Here is a 17,373-nt window from a genome sequence, read left to right as displayed (position 1 = left end):
GGACGACGTGAATGGATGACGAAGGTATGCATGTGACTGGTGCAAACATGATAATCATGACATGTGTGTCATGTAACATGACTACATGCCGCGCTCATGATTTGCTGGCGGCCGTTTCGATAGCTTCACTAATACCAAATTTGGTATTACGGGACGTGAATAGATGACGAAGGTATGATACTGGTGCAAACATGATAAACATGAGATGCTTGTTATGTAACAACATGACTACATGCTACGCTCATTATGCGCTCGCGGCCATTTCGCTAGCTTCACATGTACCAAACTTGGTATTACGCGACGTGACCAGGCGACATAGGTAAATGACACATCCAGACATGATAATCACGACATGCGTGCCATGTAACAGCATGTCTGCATGCCACACTGATGATGCGCTCGCGGGCCGTTCCACTAGCTTCACATATGCCGAATTTGGTATTCTGTGACGTCAATGGATGGCGATGGTATGTGACTGGTGCCACAGTCAAGGAGCCAATACATTTCGACGTGACGCGGTGCGCGTGCTCGCCGGCGTTCGTTGCGTCACGTCACGCAGGCGTTGCCACGCCAGGCGCTGGTCCTGCCATATACTCGCAGGCACGCGCCACGCTGCGTTGCTTTGACGCATGCGCGTTTCAGCGCGTCTGGCGTCTCTCCATCACGAAAAGAGGAAGACGCAGTGTTGACTGGCTAACACATCGGCGCGAAATGCACCATGTCGCATTTCGCACTGGTTGCCGTCGGGCCGCGCTGACGGACGCTGGAGGCGCTGGTCGCGGCAAGGCGTCAGACTATAGAGTGGTCGCGTTTTGCTAAAGTAGCGTCGCTTTGCCCAGCGTGTGCGCGCGTCCACGCTACATTGGAGTATATTCGGCCCTTCATGATGAGCTCGCAGCCGTTTCGCAAGGTCCACATATACCAATTATGGCGTAACGCGACGTCAAAGGATAACGAAATATATGACTGGTGCAAACATGATGATCCTGACACGCGTGTCATGTAAGAACATGACAACATACCACGCTCATAGCGTGCTCACGGCAGTTTCGATAGCTCCACATATACTAAATTTGGTATCACGCGACGCGAATAGATGACGATGGTAAATGACACATCCAAACGTGATAATCATGACACGGAAGTCATGTGCGGCCCCATTTACCTCCACCTCGTAACGTGCTGCTGATTTTAAAGTGACATGTCAACATTTCTCATTCATGCTTCCCATATCATCGATTGCTACTGTACGTGGGATCTGCCAATTTTTTGTTGATCTACCTTTCGTGCCCGTTCGTTATGCTTTAGTGTATGCTTTACACACAGCTGCGTAAGAAAAAACTCATGATTTGTTTCTTTTTTCTAACTCTGAGAAAACAGAGAGATGAAAGAAAAGTGCGCATATTTGCTGTGCGCAATTCGCTGTGCGCATAAGTTGCTGTGCGCATATTTCGCGCTATAGTGGACACTGTATACTCCTAATGTTTATCAAATACCAGAAGGCCATGATATTACAGCTTTTACATTTTATTTTTATTACTGGCAGCAGCTGCAAAATCAAAACACAAAATCCAAGCTTTTTGAATGATCCAAGAAGATTATGTACAATGTCTGTATGCGATGAAGCCAAGAACAATGTTGCATCGTCACATGATTTGGCAGTTCATGCATACAGGGGGTTCTTCTTCGAAGTAGACATCGTCGTTAAGGTGAGTGCACTCGAGGAAGCAGTCGCGACATTTCCTTGTGCAGCGGACCCCTCGACTGATCTTCTTTCCGCACACTTCGGTACACTGAGAACGCACCTCGTGCGCATTGAGCACGGCTGAGCAAGGCACCCGAACGACGTGGTTACAGGGACTAAGCGCGTTTACCATGATTTCACACTCAGTCTGACATGGGTCTCCGCACAGCGCCTTGCAAGGGTGATCACAAGGGAGCAGCTTCTTGCAAGGTCTGGTGCACAATGTCTGCTGGTGGTCTTTGTCGCTAAGGTGGCACGTGTTGGGACACGGGTGACCGCAAGGCAGGGAGGCGTTGCACGGTGTACTGCAGCCGCCGTCAATGACATCAGCGAAGTCATTTGCCTTCGTCACAGCCGTAGTCTTGTCCGGGTGTATCTGGCATTTAAGCTCAAGGGGACCGACCATACCTTCTGCGTAAAGGACAGGGGCAACTTGCTTCCAAGTCTTGGTGTTATCCGACAGGTACGTAAGGTTCCCGATGCAGAACAGGCCTATCGTCGAAGACGCGATAGCGTTGTAGTGGTCCCGACACGAGACCTCGAAGTCATACGTCGTGTTAGGACACGAAAATGACATGAGAACAATGGAGTTCTTGCAGCCTTTAGCCTTGTCCACTGTGGCGACCAGAGGCTCTTCTTCCAAGCCGCACAAGTTAGACTTGATGAGGTCAACCTGATCCACGGTGGGTGCGTACACGCAGATCTCACATGGGTGGTACCCTTGTATTAACAGGTACTTAGCCAGCGAGGCCAAGAATTCCGCTTCCAAGGCGCATGCGATAATGTTGTCCCTATTGTAGCAAACAGAGTGGTCGACGAACCGCACGTTCGACGAAACTCCCCGTATCTGCGAAAGTTCGGTCCGAAACTCGTACCTTTCGAGAAATGTGTTGGTCTTGAAAGCATCTATAACTCTTACAGTGTTTGGGTTTAGTTTGTATTGTGTCAAAAGCTGACAGCAGGTGACCCCTTGTTCAACCAGACGCTCGAACAACGAGCCATGAGCGGCCTCCATCTCTCCCGGTAGGTCAAAAATGTTTCGCGTGTCACTGATGAGAACAATGTGATGAGGGTTGAGTGTTATTATGGGGAGCATGAAGGGCTCTGGAATTGAGCGTGATCCTAGCACGATGATGATCTGTGGTTTGATGTCTCTGAGCATCGCCCATATCTTTGGTAGGGAAGAGAGAGTTGCTCCTAGAATCTTCTTTCCGCGAAGAGCATCGAGCTGCAATTTTTCTTCCGCCTCTTTCTTCAGCAAAAGCAGCGTCTTGAACCTTTCCACGAGATCAAACCATTCGCGTGATTTTCTCTCGCAATAACTGTTTCTCCAGTAGCCATACAGCCTGTACCTGCTCTCCATGTCAAGCTCCCACACGTCGCCAATGTAACACACTTCATCTTCAGAGAGAAAACTGTGGTTTCCCGAGGAAAACCTCGCTACAACATCCTCATTGTCAGCAAGCAGCCAGTCTCTCAGCTTGTCTTCTGCGCCAGTCACCATCGTGAAAAACAAGCTCCTGTAATGCTTGTCATTCATCACAGATTTCAGTTCGCTCTCTCCCAGGAGCCTAGACGGAATACGTCTTAGATGATCTTGCACGTTCTTGGTTCGAGATTTAAGTTGTTCTATCTCATCAACATGTCGCCTCAGTAAGCGCAAATGTGAAGGTTCGACTGCCTCCGGATTGGGTCCGGCAGTCAGCACTCTCTTTTTCATTTGAAAAATATCACTGTCCGCGCTCACGACTTCAACGTCATCCAGAACTTCTTCAAATTGTGCCATAATCAAGCAAATGCTTTCTTTGTCCTTTGATACGATCATGATGGGACCTCCATGGGAGACGTTTATGTTGTCCAACATGACTGACACAAGCCGGGTCACCATGAAGGTTTTGCCCGTTCCAGGAATCCCTTCCACGAGTGTGACATCCCTCGAAACTGCCGTCTGTATGGCGTCGTACTGGTACCGATCCAGTTCAGTCTCTCCACTACTCGGCCAATCTCGGTCATTGTGTGGACGTATAAACAGACTCTTCTTGAACAGCGCTTTCATGTCAAAGACGGTGTTGTTGTTCATGTAGCCAGGAGCAGCGGGATCGCTGCGTCCATCAACGATGTACTTTTTGAAAGGCAGCTGCAACTGTGTTGCTTCAAACTGTTTCATCACGTCAAAGACTGAAATATAGTCTTCATAAAACTCTGGGCACTCCACCATGACAAAGCCTTGTACAGACGCTGCAGCCTCAAACCTCCTAGCATCGGTAAAGGATACAATCATATGTCCCTGTTCTCTGTCTTTGAAACTTCGCCGCAGTACTTTGCCGTGAACGACTGTCTGAAATCCGTCGTTGCTTAGGCAAACCATGCATCCAGGCAGCAGTTTGGACTCACAATTTCTGCCGTCTACGACGCTGAAGCTTACCTTGTGGCCGACACCGTTGATCGTACATACAGGAGGACCAATCTTGACTTCTGTGTATATGACAATGCTGATGGGGTCAGCCGATACCGGGAACGACTGCAACGTGCTCAATACCTTTCCCAGCGGCTGGAGAAACAGTTGCCTGAGACGGCTGTACTGATTCATTAAGTATTCAGTCGTCGTAGCTGGACGAACCGAGCCGACTTCTGTTTCGCCGAGTTGCGCGCACTGAAGGAATTCCTCTGGCAGCACTGACGACTTCTCTCCGGCATCTCCGTCTCCTGGAAACGAGGCGTAATGAGTCCTCCCGACGACTTGTCGAAAGTCAAGCTTGTTTGCCTCGGCCAAGACTGTGCCAATGCTTTCAACTGCCTCCACAACATTCCCGTCAATTGGTTGCGTGTCCTGAAGACTGCTGTTGACTAAATCTAGCAAAACGGCAGCGAGGCTACAGAAGTTGTTTTTACGCTCGCATGGAAGGAGTTTCACCGACTTTTCCACGACCTTCACCAGGGGTACGACGAACTCGTCCCAAAAGGCTGGCAACCGCCGCCTGGAACGGAAGATTGAAAAATGATTTAGGGTTGCAGAAACATTTGCGCTAAACAGATTAGTGTAAATTCACAGCTCAAGGGGGGACTATAATAAGACCGCGGAGGGTTGAGCACTCTTTGCTTTTTCACTGACATACACAATATAAGCAACACTCATGACACACCGCTTCACGTCTTCCTACAATCATCAAGGGCAAGAGCCCTGACTAATATGCACTCCAACGAACAGTGTAGGTGTGCATACCTCATTTAAGATATAGCAATAAGTGTCCGGCTATTTAGCAACAAGAGTCAATAACAAAATAGCTTCTGTCACATGATCAAGACATCCAATACCACAGCCAACTGAAGCCGAGTAAATGCATCCGTGCTTAAAAGGGTGAGCCGAGATCCATTCTTTTCGGTTATGGACACATCGGGTGGCCCGCTTGACGTTGTTAATGACTACACTGATACACTTGAAGTACACCTCAACCAGTAGTTTTGTAAGGAAGTACGAGTCTCTGTATATATAATGAGGGATATATGGAAGCCTACATCATGCGCGCGTGCGCAGGAATAAATTCATGTTAAATGACTGGATGTGCAAACATGGACACATGACAAGTGAAGATAATACGAAATGTTGGTGGTGTTTGTGTTGTTTTTTTTTACGTCGCTTGTGTCCATGTTCACACGCGTGGTCGTTTAACGCGTATATTTACCAATTACCTCCGCTTTCTGTTGTTGCAGGAACTAACTCCCTCTTTCTTACTAAACGTCTTTCAAATACTGAGGTAGCAATAATCTCCCTTACCTGATCTCCGAATAAGCAGATATAAAAACATAAAACTGTTTCTGGAAAGAGGTAAACTTTTCTACAGCCGTTTACAGCAAGAGCTGTAGGGCTTTAGTTTCGGATTTTATTAACCTTCATTCAGCTGGCGGACTGTCGAAGAAACGATCTGCCAAGAACACTCCATGCATATGTTGCCGTATTCCGCAAATTCCGAGTTCACACACACGGGCAGAAGGGGCCGTACCTGCAGACAAGCTGCTGCTCGACGTTCCGCAGGAACATGTCGTTCACCGCCACGGTTCCCAGCAGGAGCCTCAGGTGTTCAGTCTGGCGGCACGTGCACGCCTTGGCGAGCAGCGCGACAAGCGTGTTGAGCGCTGCGCAGTCGAGCGTGGCGTTTTCCAGCAGGGCGCCGAGGTTGTCCCCCATGAGGACGAGCGTGAACAGGGCCTCCGTGTCGGAAGACTCGAGCAACTGAGACAGCACGAACGCGTCCGCACTCCCGGAGACATGCCTCCACGACCTGGTGCACAGTGAAAGAAATAATGTGCAAAACAAATACAGGTCGAATATGTGAAGCACGTCGCTAAAGGGAAGATGGGGATGTGTTAGGATTCAGCATAACCTTTTGGCCTAGATAAATATTTATATTTATGCCAAGGTTCACAATAGTGTACAAGAAAATTCTACGCCTTGGTGGTAAAGTGATTACGGTGCTAAGCAACCGGCCCCTAAACTAAGGGTTCGAACCATATACAGCGGTAGTAGTGTTTCTAAAGGGGCGAAATGCTGCAAGTCTGTGTACTTATTTTGGTGCACATCAGAAAAGCCCTGACGGTCGAATATTTGCGCAACCCTCCACTAAAGGCGCCCCTCAAAACCAAATCAAAATCACATCATGGTTTTGAGTCTGAGTGAAAAAGGAAGCTGGCAATGGTCATACTTGAGCTCACCTAGCCATATACTACCCCGCTAGTCATCACCCTCCCCAACCCTTTGTGAACCAGCAAGCCACCAAACACTGGCGAGGCCCCACACCATTGTTTGATGACTTGCTGGTGTTACAGCACCTATCCTCCCCCCCCACCCCACTCCTAATGGTGCGAAGCTCTTCCCTGAAACATTCCTCTATCGCACAAGTATACACGTATGTATACACTAATACATACAGAGCACGAAGTAACCCACATCTATATAATATGGCTCTACCCACCCCTCAACAAAAAAAGAAAGCTCTGGCTACGCTGAAACCCAAAAGAGAATAAAAAGCGCCAAAACGTCGCAGTGTCCTATAAAGTACTATATATTATTTTACGGATGGGTTTTTGTGGCACCATATTGGGCCGTCCACCTCGCCATTTTAGCACCTTGGACGACTAAACGAACAGTGCTATACGGTGGACTTGTATACATGAAAACGCTTCGGTTCGCACATTCGATGTTTCCTGACCTCGCAAACTATCATCACGATACACACACACAAAAAACACATCTTGCATTGCAAAATGTCTTACGTAAAATCTTCCTCGCACACACACGTTTATATATATATATATATATATAATTAGTTCAATCAGAACAAAGAAGGAATGGCTCGTCTGTCTCGGCCTGTCCGTCCCGTTCCTTGCATCGTTACCCAATTCTTCAAGCACATATACACCAACCGCCCTAAGTTAACACTTTATGTATGTGTATTATACACTGGTGCCATTGCTGACCTTGATTTCTCCATTGGCAACCGTGAATAGTCGCCATCGTTGGCCAGGGAAAACCCTGCCCCTTTGCTGTAGGTGTGGCAGTTTCTCCCCGGACGCCCCTTCTGGTCTCGGCAGCCGGCCTTCGCGAGCCCCAGCTGGGCCGCGGTTTTGTCCCTGAAGCGAGGCGGCCGCGGGGACTCAAACTGCACCTCGTCAGACGTGACATCGTCGTCGCTCGATGCGCTCGAAAAGCTCTCGTCGTTGCTTGACGAGTCGCTCTGCCGTTTCAGCCGGTGCATACTGAATCACGGAAAGAAAGACAGCAAGATAAATTCTAATTTCGCGCCCATACCCCTGGATTTTTTTATATTGCACAGAGTGGTATCCTAACACAAACACCTATGCAAGCTGAGTGCTCGAAACCTTCGGTATGTTTCAAGGTATCTACTGCACCTTTGCTGACGAGAAGTTTCCTTGTCGAAACATCGGCTTCAGAGATACTCCCCTCTTCAAGATTTTTTTCGCAACTTCATGCTTCCATCTTACCCTGGACTTGTGCTTTCTTTAAACTTCGCAGAACAAGTCACTTTGAACACCTACAACAACAGACAATGCGTAGAGAGAAGCTCAAGAACTATCATGGGCACGAACATTTCCTAAGAACGAGAGATTCGGTTAAAGAAAACACAAAGACAATGATGGCATGGCGTGTTCGGGGTTCCGTTACTTCGAGCACAAACGAAAAACACAGCTCGCCATACAAGTGAAGCCACAGCGTGTGACAACGAAAATAAAATTCTCGTTTTGAGCTGGTCACGATGAAGACGAGTCAAGTTGTATGTCCATCAGAAATTTAAGAAATGTTTTAAGTGAAAGTTCCTCGGTTACTTTTTCTTCGCCTGAACCAAAAAGAAAAAAAAGTAATAAAGACGCGTCCACGTATAAAAAGACTATCATATTGTAAATTTGTCACACAATCCTCTCGGTTTGTCTTAATAGTATGTTCTAAGGAAAACGACTTCTCTTGTCGAATTTTTTACATCCGGTAACACGAGTTCGTTCAATGTTGATCACGCCTCCATATTTTCCGCCTGCCTTGTTTCACTTATAATCCAATACGTTCGCCCAGCACTGAAATTATCATAAAAAGAAAAGGATAAAAAAAAGTACGGTTCCACCCTCAGCCATACATAAGCAGGCACTATAGAGCCACTGCTGTCAATCAGTGATTCACTCTCGATGTACGGGATGATCAACGTTGTTATGGGTTGAACAGGGGTGTGAAAAAAATATTTCTTCGACATCTAATATGATACCAATGGCATGGAACATTTTCAGCTCTTTTTGTATCAGCCACAACATTTGTCATCAGTGTTCATAAAACTACCTTCTTATCATGTATAGTATATACAGAACGAAACTTCTTAATCACATTACACGTTAACATGTGTAATTTATAACTACGAGTAGATCAGTATTACAAAACAAGCTCTTTAATAAGATGCGCTGGACCAACAGGCGAGTGCTACGCTTACCATGAAGGACGACGCTTATCGCACGTTGACTACAACTTTGCGTTTGCTTGCGACATTCTCACCGAGATAACACCATTGTCAGTCCTAAAATCCAATGGAACAAGGCGGTCTATTATTATGGTGAATTTCCGCTATTCACACACCACTACGATTCATCAATTCCTGATGTTTGGCAACTTACTGGATGGCTCCGAAATATTGTCACGGGGTTGTTGTGCTGACAGAGATAACAGTCGGCGTTTCCAAGGTGAAACTCCTTATTTGACTGAACTTGTGGCCGGAAAACGAAAACTCAAAATTACAGCAAGCAATGCACGCTGCATACCCTAATATCGACGAACAGAGCATCGACCCTCAACGCTCTGTTCTTATCCACGGCAATGTGCTTGGGCACTCATACACAAGGCATCGTGCACGCCAGCGTTATCGCTCTATCGCTGGCGGCTGCGTTCAATCGAGGACAAGCTCAGCACTTCGCGTTCACGCGCTCAAGCCTACTCGATGATCCTAAAATAGTCTGCAATGATCTCAGATATTGTAGCGCGCTGCAAGGCAGTATCAACACGTTCAATGGCTCATTAACACAAAATACGAAAAAAAACGCGGATGATCCATCTGTCTACGAATCGATATGTTACGAAAGCGAAACGTGCCTCCACAGAGGCAGTTAGCGTTTACTGTGCATTGTTTCATTGCAAGGGCGAAGGAATGAATGCTACAGAAACAAATGGTATTGTAACGCGAAGAACGGCAAGCAGCTCGAAACTTGCAGCGCGCACCTCACGCAGAAAGCACGCACGAAATGAGCATACACAACGCGCAGGCATTAACAACTGTTAACGCGGCTGGCGTGTCACGCGAAAAACGGCAAGCAGCTGAAAACTTGCAGCGCGCACTTCAAGCAGAAATCACTCACGAAATGAGCATACAACCCGCAGGCATTAACAACTGTTAACGCGGCTGGCATGTCACGCGAAAAACGGCAAGCAGCTGAAAACTTGCAGCGCGCACCTCAAGCAGAAATCACTCACAAAATGAGCATACAACCCGCAGGCATTAACAACTGTTAACGCGGCTGGCATGTCACGCGAAGAACGGCAAGCAGCTCGAAACTTGCAGCGCGCACCTAACGCAGAAAGCACGCACGAAATGAGCATACACAACGCGCAGGCATTAACTGTCGCAGCTCGACACTCAAGGCACGCTTCCCAAACACATAGGAAGACGCACAAAATCAACGCACATGTATACACAGGTCGAGTGCGAAGAACTGTCACCATTCTTACTTCGTGCGCGAGCAGCGCTCTCCTTTCCTAAACGCGGCCGCCGCAGTGAGTGAAGTGACATCGTCCATGCTCTCTTTAACTACCTCAAGTTCAAAGCAAACTCGCGGTGGAAGCACAAGACGTACAAAACGCCCGAATCACGAGATAAGCGCGTACGCACAAGTGACCACACACCGTGGAGGCGCGCGCGCTTAGCGACGCGTGGGGCGACGACCCTCAGAATGCGTCCACCGCACACCCGTCGCGCCATTTCGCTACTGATCATGAAACCGCACTGAAATTACTGAGCTCCGAGGTCTGCAAACAATATGTGGTCTATATACAATTAGCTCGCCGTTAGAAAGTTAAACAACGCACGTTCTGTGGCCTAGAGGTATCGCATCGCACGCTGCGGAGCGAGAAGTCGTAGGTAAGACGCCCGGCGACGAAAAGTTTTCTTCCTATTTGTTTTTATTTCAATCTATTAGTATATATATTGCATATCTTCTGTCATATACGTGACGGAAATACGTCAGCGGAGCCTTGGCGGACCAAGTCATTAAACGCTTTCATGTTATAAGAAGTGTAGAAATACTGTCAACAAGCCGTGTTTGGTAGGGCGCTCGCATCGAGGCACTCTAGTGTTGGCATGTCGCTGGCGCCACCTGAGTGAGCGCTCGTAACTTTGCTTACCAGAATGTCTACGTAGAGCATTGGACGTGCGTTGCTCTTTGTCGTTTGGGTCACATCGCGATTTATGTTTATATCGACAGTGCATTGGACCCTTGGCAACATCGCGCCTTCGTGACAGCGTCGTCACACGTATGACGTAATCTTCGAAGGAAAGTACCTAACTTAGCAGCGCCTCGGGCCAGCTCTGCCGATCAAGACCACACTTGTAGGTTCTTGTTTACTGTTTTTAGATGCAAATAATAATTTGTGTATGGAAGCTTTTGTTTTACAAACCCATGCGAAAGAGACTGGAGATATAGAAACCATGGACATCATGTTTGATAAGCGCTACGCACTTCACGATTGAGACGCTGCAGACGACATTGCCATTGTAACCTGCGGCATTAACACCTAGTTCAATATTAAGAGCTTCTCTATCACGGTCCCATTTTTTAACTATTAGCGCGCAACATTTCATTCTGTCTCCATGAATCGGCATTACAGACAATATTTGATCTGCAGACACCCACACGTAGCAAACGAGACGTTGAATATAACGAAATGCTTACCTGCTTAAGTATGAGTTGAGAAGGAGATACCATAAGCCGTGTCAATTTTGGACGAGCATTGTTGAAGATGAAAAGCTGCAAAAAATAAAGCCAACCTTACTCTTCATCTTCTTCGCCAAATAAAGTAGCAGTGTTGGTTTTGGGGGCAAGCACTTCTCATTCCGCCGCTTCTTTTAGCGTTGGTGTTGCTGGTAAGACACCTACAGATAATATCGAGCAAGAGGGTGACAATATGTATACCGGCTTGAGCGGAAATTAACAAATAAAAATCATGCAAGTGTGCCTATCCATGATCACTCATTTTTAGGTCTTCTTCCTCTACCTCTCTTGTTCTGTCTATGCCAGTCGGCCCTTCACTATTCATCAAGTACGCACGTAGTTCAAGGATTGTCCCCCAGGGGATGTAGTACCAGCAACACATTTGTGTAACGGCACGATTCGCGAGCTAACATTGGAGAATTCACTTCGTACGCTGTGGTACTGCGCAAACAAACACGATGGTAAAAACATCGCACCAGACAACGTACCGATGTGCTTAGAAAAAGTCGGTAATGATTAGGCTACCATGTACTCCCCTATGGAAGAGCTGAAAGCCGCTCCGTGGGCCTCAGACTTGATGAGGCCGCATCTACAACGTGTGCCGTTGACTCTACTATTTACAATGCAAGAAATCCACGGCTCAATGATCATCCCCGATCCAACTTTCCAGAAACGGAGGAGGGTGTGTTTGGCGAAGTAATTCTTACACCAACGTTAGGGGGCTTGTTCGCAAGATGTTATTCTTAGAACGTAAACAGCGCTGGGAGCTCCTCGAGAGTACAGAAGACAGGAGACGAGCACATTTTTTTTCTCTTTTTTTAGGAGCGAAGCTTCTTAAAGCGTTGGTTGAGCACCCTGTCGTAATTGTATGTAGTCACCTCTCCTTAGTTATTGAACCGGCCGAAGGCGGCGGTGCTTGTGTATATACGAAATGCATGTACGCTGTAAAATGCAAATGGTACGATACTAGAGGACGTTACTTGTAGTATGATAAATAACAAAAGTCACAGCGTATCTATAGAGTGAATAAGGAAAAGTGGGGCGAAGCGCCAGTCATTACGTCCGTGCTTGCGGCCGTCCGTTATTGCTTCTATCCATTCGTGCGTCCATCCGTCCGTCCGTGCTTCCATCCGTTCAACCGTGCGTCCGTCCGTCTATTCATGCGTCCGTCCATCCATCCGTCCGTGCGATCGATGCGTCCGTCCCCACGTTCGTTCATGCGTCCAACCGTCCGTCCGCCCGCGTGTCCATCCCTGCGTTTATCCCTGCGTCCATTCGTCCGTCCGTTCGTCAAACAGACAGACGACGGGCGGACTCGGCCAGCGGATGATTCACGGTTTGCCGATAAACGGTTTGATACGCGCAAGGCAGCGGCGGCTCGCGCTCGAAGACGGAACCCCGATGTGCGAGAGCGCGAGGCAGAAGCGCGCCGTGAAGCTGCACGGCAGCGCCGACAAGATCCCGGCGTACGAGAACGGGAGGCCGAAGCGGCGTGCGGACCCAGCTTCGCTCCACTCTCCATCATTCACCCCGTGGATATGCTGTCATTTTCTGTTTCATTTGTTCTTTCTTCTTCAACTCTGGTGTCTCGTCCCCCCGTGTAGTTTAAGTTCTCAAAATAATTTCCAGAAGTGGCTGGTATGCGCCTGGCAGCGAGAGTATCATATCAGCCAATGAAAGGCATTTCTAGGGGACCCGATAATCTCAACTTATCAGTAATGATCAAACTGAGATAATAAATTTCTCGATACACATACTAAAAACCAGGGTGTGCAGATATGAATAGGGGTGGTCTAATCGAGTCTCTGACAAAATGATTCTTCACAAAACAGAGCTTACTTGCCAAGACATTTGCAAAAATTTTGGGATGATTGGTTTGACACGGCACTTTCATTTGGCGCCATAAGCAAACGAGGTGGAGGGAGATGCCAGGAGGGGGGAGGAGGTGCAACTACATAAAAAAAACCTATACAGCACGCTGCTGTGACCTGTACTGTAGGGTTCCTCGATGCGCGCGCCCCTTTCGAGGGTGTGGAACCACTCTTCGAAGGGGTGAGCGCCACCTTCCGATTGGCGGCCGCCGTTCGCCCCCTCCCCCCATCTCGTCACGGCTGTTTGAGTAAGACAAGTATGCGGCGTTTTCTCGGGCAAAATAGCCCGGTGTTGCATACCACAGTGCACAAACCGCTTTCGAAATGGCTATAGTATGTTCAAATTTCCAAAAGATCCGAAAAGGCGATTCTTGTAGCTGTTAAATATCAAACGCGGAAAGCGGCAGCCCACGGACCATTTGTGTTTGTGCAGCTTAATGACATTTCAGCATTTGGAGAGTTGTAACTTAAAGCGCTGCCACACGGGTACTTTCGATCGAAATCCAGCCTGACGTGGTTGACTCTCTTACGCCAGCTGCAGAAGCACGCCAATCGCTGTTCAGAAACTTTATCCCGATCAGGCTCAACCGCGACCACTATAGTGCAATGGTTGCAATACACGTTCATATGCGTGCTGTGTACATGCATATTTAACTCGTTCATTTTGGTCAGCACAAAATGCATTGTTCTTAATCGTTTCTTGTACACAAATTGCAGTTGCGCGAAGATGAGCGCCTATGTTGTGTGCTTGTTGCTACCGGCACATTACACTATTTGTTCTGGTAACATCACATTGAAGGCACGCATCCCGTCAGTTCATTGTGAAAGAATATTTTCTCACTGTTCCTCTTTTTTTTAGAAAGAAACCGACACTCATTCACTTTATATTAATCTATTGGCTTCACCTGCAGCAACCCGGCGGCCGGGTTGGCGAGGCGAAACGCGCTTTGAGCGGTGATCGCCGTCTGCCCAGAAAAGACATGCGCTGCGGTTAACTTGATGTGAGTTGTAGACATGTTTTAGAAGTATTTTAAATCATCCAAATAAAGCTGAGGCACGTGAAATTGCCTTATATTGAATGCAATTTGCTTCATTCTTGTTGTAAAGCCATATGGTCTCTTCGTTTTAACAATATTGATGAATGGTTTATAGCATTTACAAGGTATTCTTGTGTAAACCACGCTAAACCTGATTTTATAGTCAATATATGCGCGCGAGTAATCATTTAATGCCATAAAAGACACAAGTAAGAGCACCAAATAGTATATATTTTCAACAATTGTTTGCCAGTCTACATTTTGGAGTAAAGGAATCGAAAGGAATATTTTTTTAAAAATGCGCGTTGCAGGGTACGATCAGTAAATGAGGTAGCTGATAAATAATTCGAAAACAACATACAAAAATATGGTGCGCAATCACAGTTTTTTTCTGTTTTTTTCATCCTGCTGACAAAGTGTTTTTACACTTTTGTGGAAGGCACACAACACACAGATGCAGTGAAAGGTAATGGGACTTGGGTCCCATTAACCTATATAAATAGTTACCTACTAGTCGAAGAAGATGATTATTGGAAGTGTTAACGCGGCTGGCATGGACGGTAGGTTTATGCTGCGCGATCAACTCCAGCTGCTAATGTCGCTTTAAATATAAGTATTACAGAATAAAAAATCGGAGACTTTCGGACTCCCAATTCAAAAACTTTGTATTTCTCCCATGTTGCTTGAGTAATAGACGTTTTGACACAACAAACTGTTATGCTGCCGCGCGACATCCGTTGGCCGCCCATCGTGGCTATAGGCGGCTTGCGGAAAAGGCATCGTAATGGCGGACGCCGTAGCAGACGACGCTGTTGTCTCTACCCTCCAAGGCAGCGGAAGGGGGCGCGCGCATCGAGGAACCCTACTGTACTGCGCTCCGTTCTTGGGCTGGCAACAAGCCACAGCTCTATCACCAAACCCGAACTTAAAGATGGATAGTGCAGGACACCGTACGAAAAAAAAAAGAAGGTACACTTACGCAAAGGACAAATGCTACTTGCAAAAGTTGCGAGTAGCGTTCGTATTTTGCTTTAGTGTTCCTTTTTCCTTCGTTTTTTTTTTTGTCCTCTGTCGAATCTGCGCTATGCAGCGCCTAAGACTAAGACCCCACTAACGAATATTGTCAAACTCCGTCTCGTTCCATTGCGCTTCCCAACAAACCTAATTTAATACAGCAAATTGCTGGCAATTCAGCAAGTTCCTAGAAATAAATTGTACATGAAAGCCACAGTCGTTTAAAGTCGGGTCAAGCAGGAACAAAAAGGACGTTGGTGAACAACAACGTTGGCGCTTTTTTTTTTTTGTTCGCTTATATTACAGTGCTCGTGTTTAGACGCTTGCTTTTCAATATGCTGAACAAACCTCGGTTTAGCTACTGGCACAGAAATAACTCAAATCTGCGGTGTGATCTACGACAAACTAAAGCATTTCACTTATTTTGGTTCATGCAGCACACGTTATATAGATACATCTGACATGTTAGTTGATGTTTGAATCTAACGTTCGCCATACTTTCTACAAGGGTCGACCCGCTAACGTAACGTGGTCCTGCATGTTACTTAGCTTCGTTGCTACGTGGTTGGAGCCAAGCCTCAGCAAACAGTGCATGACACTCAAGTCCGAATAACTTCTTAAACATTGCTACAACGCAAAGGTGAGAACACAGCATCAAGACACGCGCCGAACATAGTTAGAATTCAATGCGTGGAAGAAACCCAAAGTGAGAGAACGGCATCGAGCAGGTATACTCACGTCTACGCAAAGGAGATGGCTGCCAGTCGCAGAATCGGGTGATCTCGTACGACGACTGCGTCCAAGCTGTGTCTCGGCGAGCGAAGCACACTGGGAGACGAACACGTACGACCGGCCGCCGATCCGTCGAGCTTCCTGCGTGTCAGGTTGCGAACGTCGCCGATCGAAGTGCGCATCCGCACCACGTGGGCCAGACAATGGTGCGCTTTGATCGTGACACCCGAGCATATATATCACTACACCGATTTCCTCTCGCACAGACACGAAGAAGCATCGACGGCATCCTGCATGACTATGGAGTTAACGTCGTCTGTGCCTTAGCTTACTCTTGTTTCGAACCTCCGGTATAACGAGACCTAGCGGTTTTTTTTTCCACCGCAGCAATGGTAATGGCGTTCGGGCGCTGAACCGAATTTCGCGGATTCGATACTGGCCGCAGTGGTTGCGCTTCGACGGAGGCCGAATGGTGGAAGCCTGTCTACTGTGCGATCTTCGTTTGTAGTTTTCCACAGCTTTTAGTTAGGATAACAGATTACCAGCGCGCGCAGACGATAGAGGAGAAAATATGGTGTCGATGAAGACAATGACTCAACAGCTTTGAAAGAAAGAAAATGAAAGAAAGAAAGAAAGAAAGAAAGAAAGAAAGAAAGAAAGAAAGAAAGAAAGAAAGAAAGAAAGAAAGAAAGAGGGCGAAGCTGGGTCCGCATGCCACTGCTGCGCCGCTTCGGCCTGCCGTTCTCGTGCGCTGGAATCTTGTCGGCATGCCTTCAGGGCCCGCTTCTGCCTCGCGCGCTCCCACATCGGGGTTCCACCTTCGAGCGCGAGCCACCGCCGCCGCCTTGCGCGCACGCCGCTCTGCAGCCTTGTCCATCCGCCGACTTTCTGAACACGCACGCGCGCCATAACGGCTTTTATTTTACTACACCCCACCCCTAGCGTACGGCGCCGCCGACGAACACGTGATCGCCAACGTCTTCGTGCGACGTCATTCCCATTTTCTCGCGCGCTCGCGCACCGGGGTTCCGTCTTCGAGCGCGAGCCAAGCTGCCTTGCGCGTATCATACTCTTTCTCGGCAAACCGTGAATCATCCGCTGGCCGCGTCCGTCCATCGTCTGTCTGTTTGACGCACGGGCGGACGCACGCACGAACGGACGGATGCATGTACGAACGCAAGGACGGATGCGCGAATGAACGGACGCACGGATGAACAGATGGACACATCGGACGGACGGACGGATGGACTGACAAACGAATGCATGGTCGAACGCAAGGACGGACGCATGGACGGACGGGCAGATGGAGGCATGGGCGAACAGACGGACGCATAGATGGACGCACGAGAGTATGGACGGGCGGGCGGACGCACGAATGGACGCGCAGACGGAAGGGCGCACGGATGGCCGGAAAAATGAACGAGCGGACGGACGGAAGCGT

General features: G+C 47.9%; 1 protein-coding gene across 1 annotated transcript; it reads right to left on the bottom strand.

Annotated features, from left to right (window-relative positions):
* Nucleotides 1-1,511: 1,511 nt before the first annotated feature.
* On the bottom strand, nucleotides 1,512-16,952 carry LOC119171562 (NFX1-type zinc finger-containing protein 1). Its single transcript, XM_075892341.1, has 5 exons — nucleotides 15,939-16,952; nucleotides 11,240-11,314; nucleotides 7,220-7,498; nucleotides 5,746-6,024; nucleotides 1,512-4,722 (listed from the first exon to the last, which is right to left on the bottom strand). The coding sequence occupies exons 3-5, from the start codon at nucleotides 7,495-7,497 to the stop codon at nucleotides 1,647-1,649; spliced, it is 3,633 nt and encodes a 1,210-aa protein (XP_075748456.1). The 5' UTR covers nucleotide 7,498; nucleotides 11,240-11,314; nucleotides 15,939-16,952; the 3' UTR covers nucleotides 1,512-1,646.
* Between the last annotated feature and the right edge of the window lie 421 nt (nucleotides 16,953-17,373).

Source organism: Rhipicephalus microplus, chromosome 4, assembly GCF_043290135.1.
Source record: "Rhipicephalus microplus isolate Deutch F79 chromosome 4, USDA_Rmic, whole genome shotgun sequence".
NCBI classification, from domain to species: domain Eukaryota; kingdom Metazoa; phylum Arthropoda; class Arachnida; order Ixodida; family Ixodidae; genus Rhipicephalus; species Rhipicephalus microplus.
This window is presented reverse-complemented; position numbering and strand designations above follow the sequence as displayed.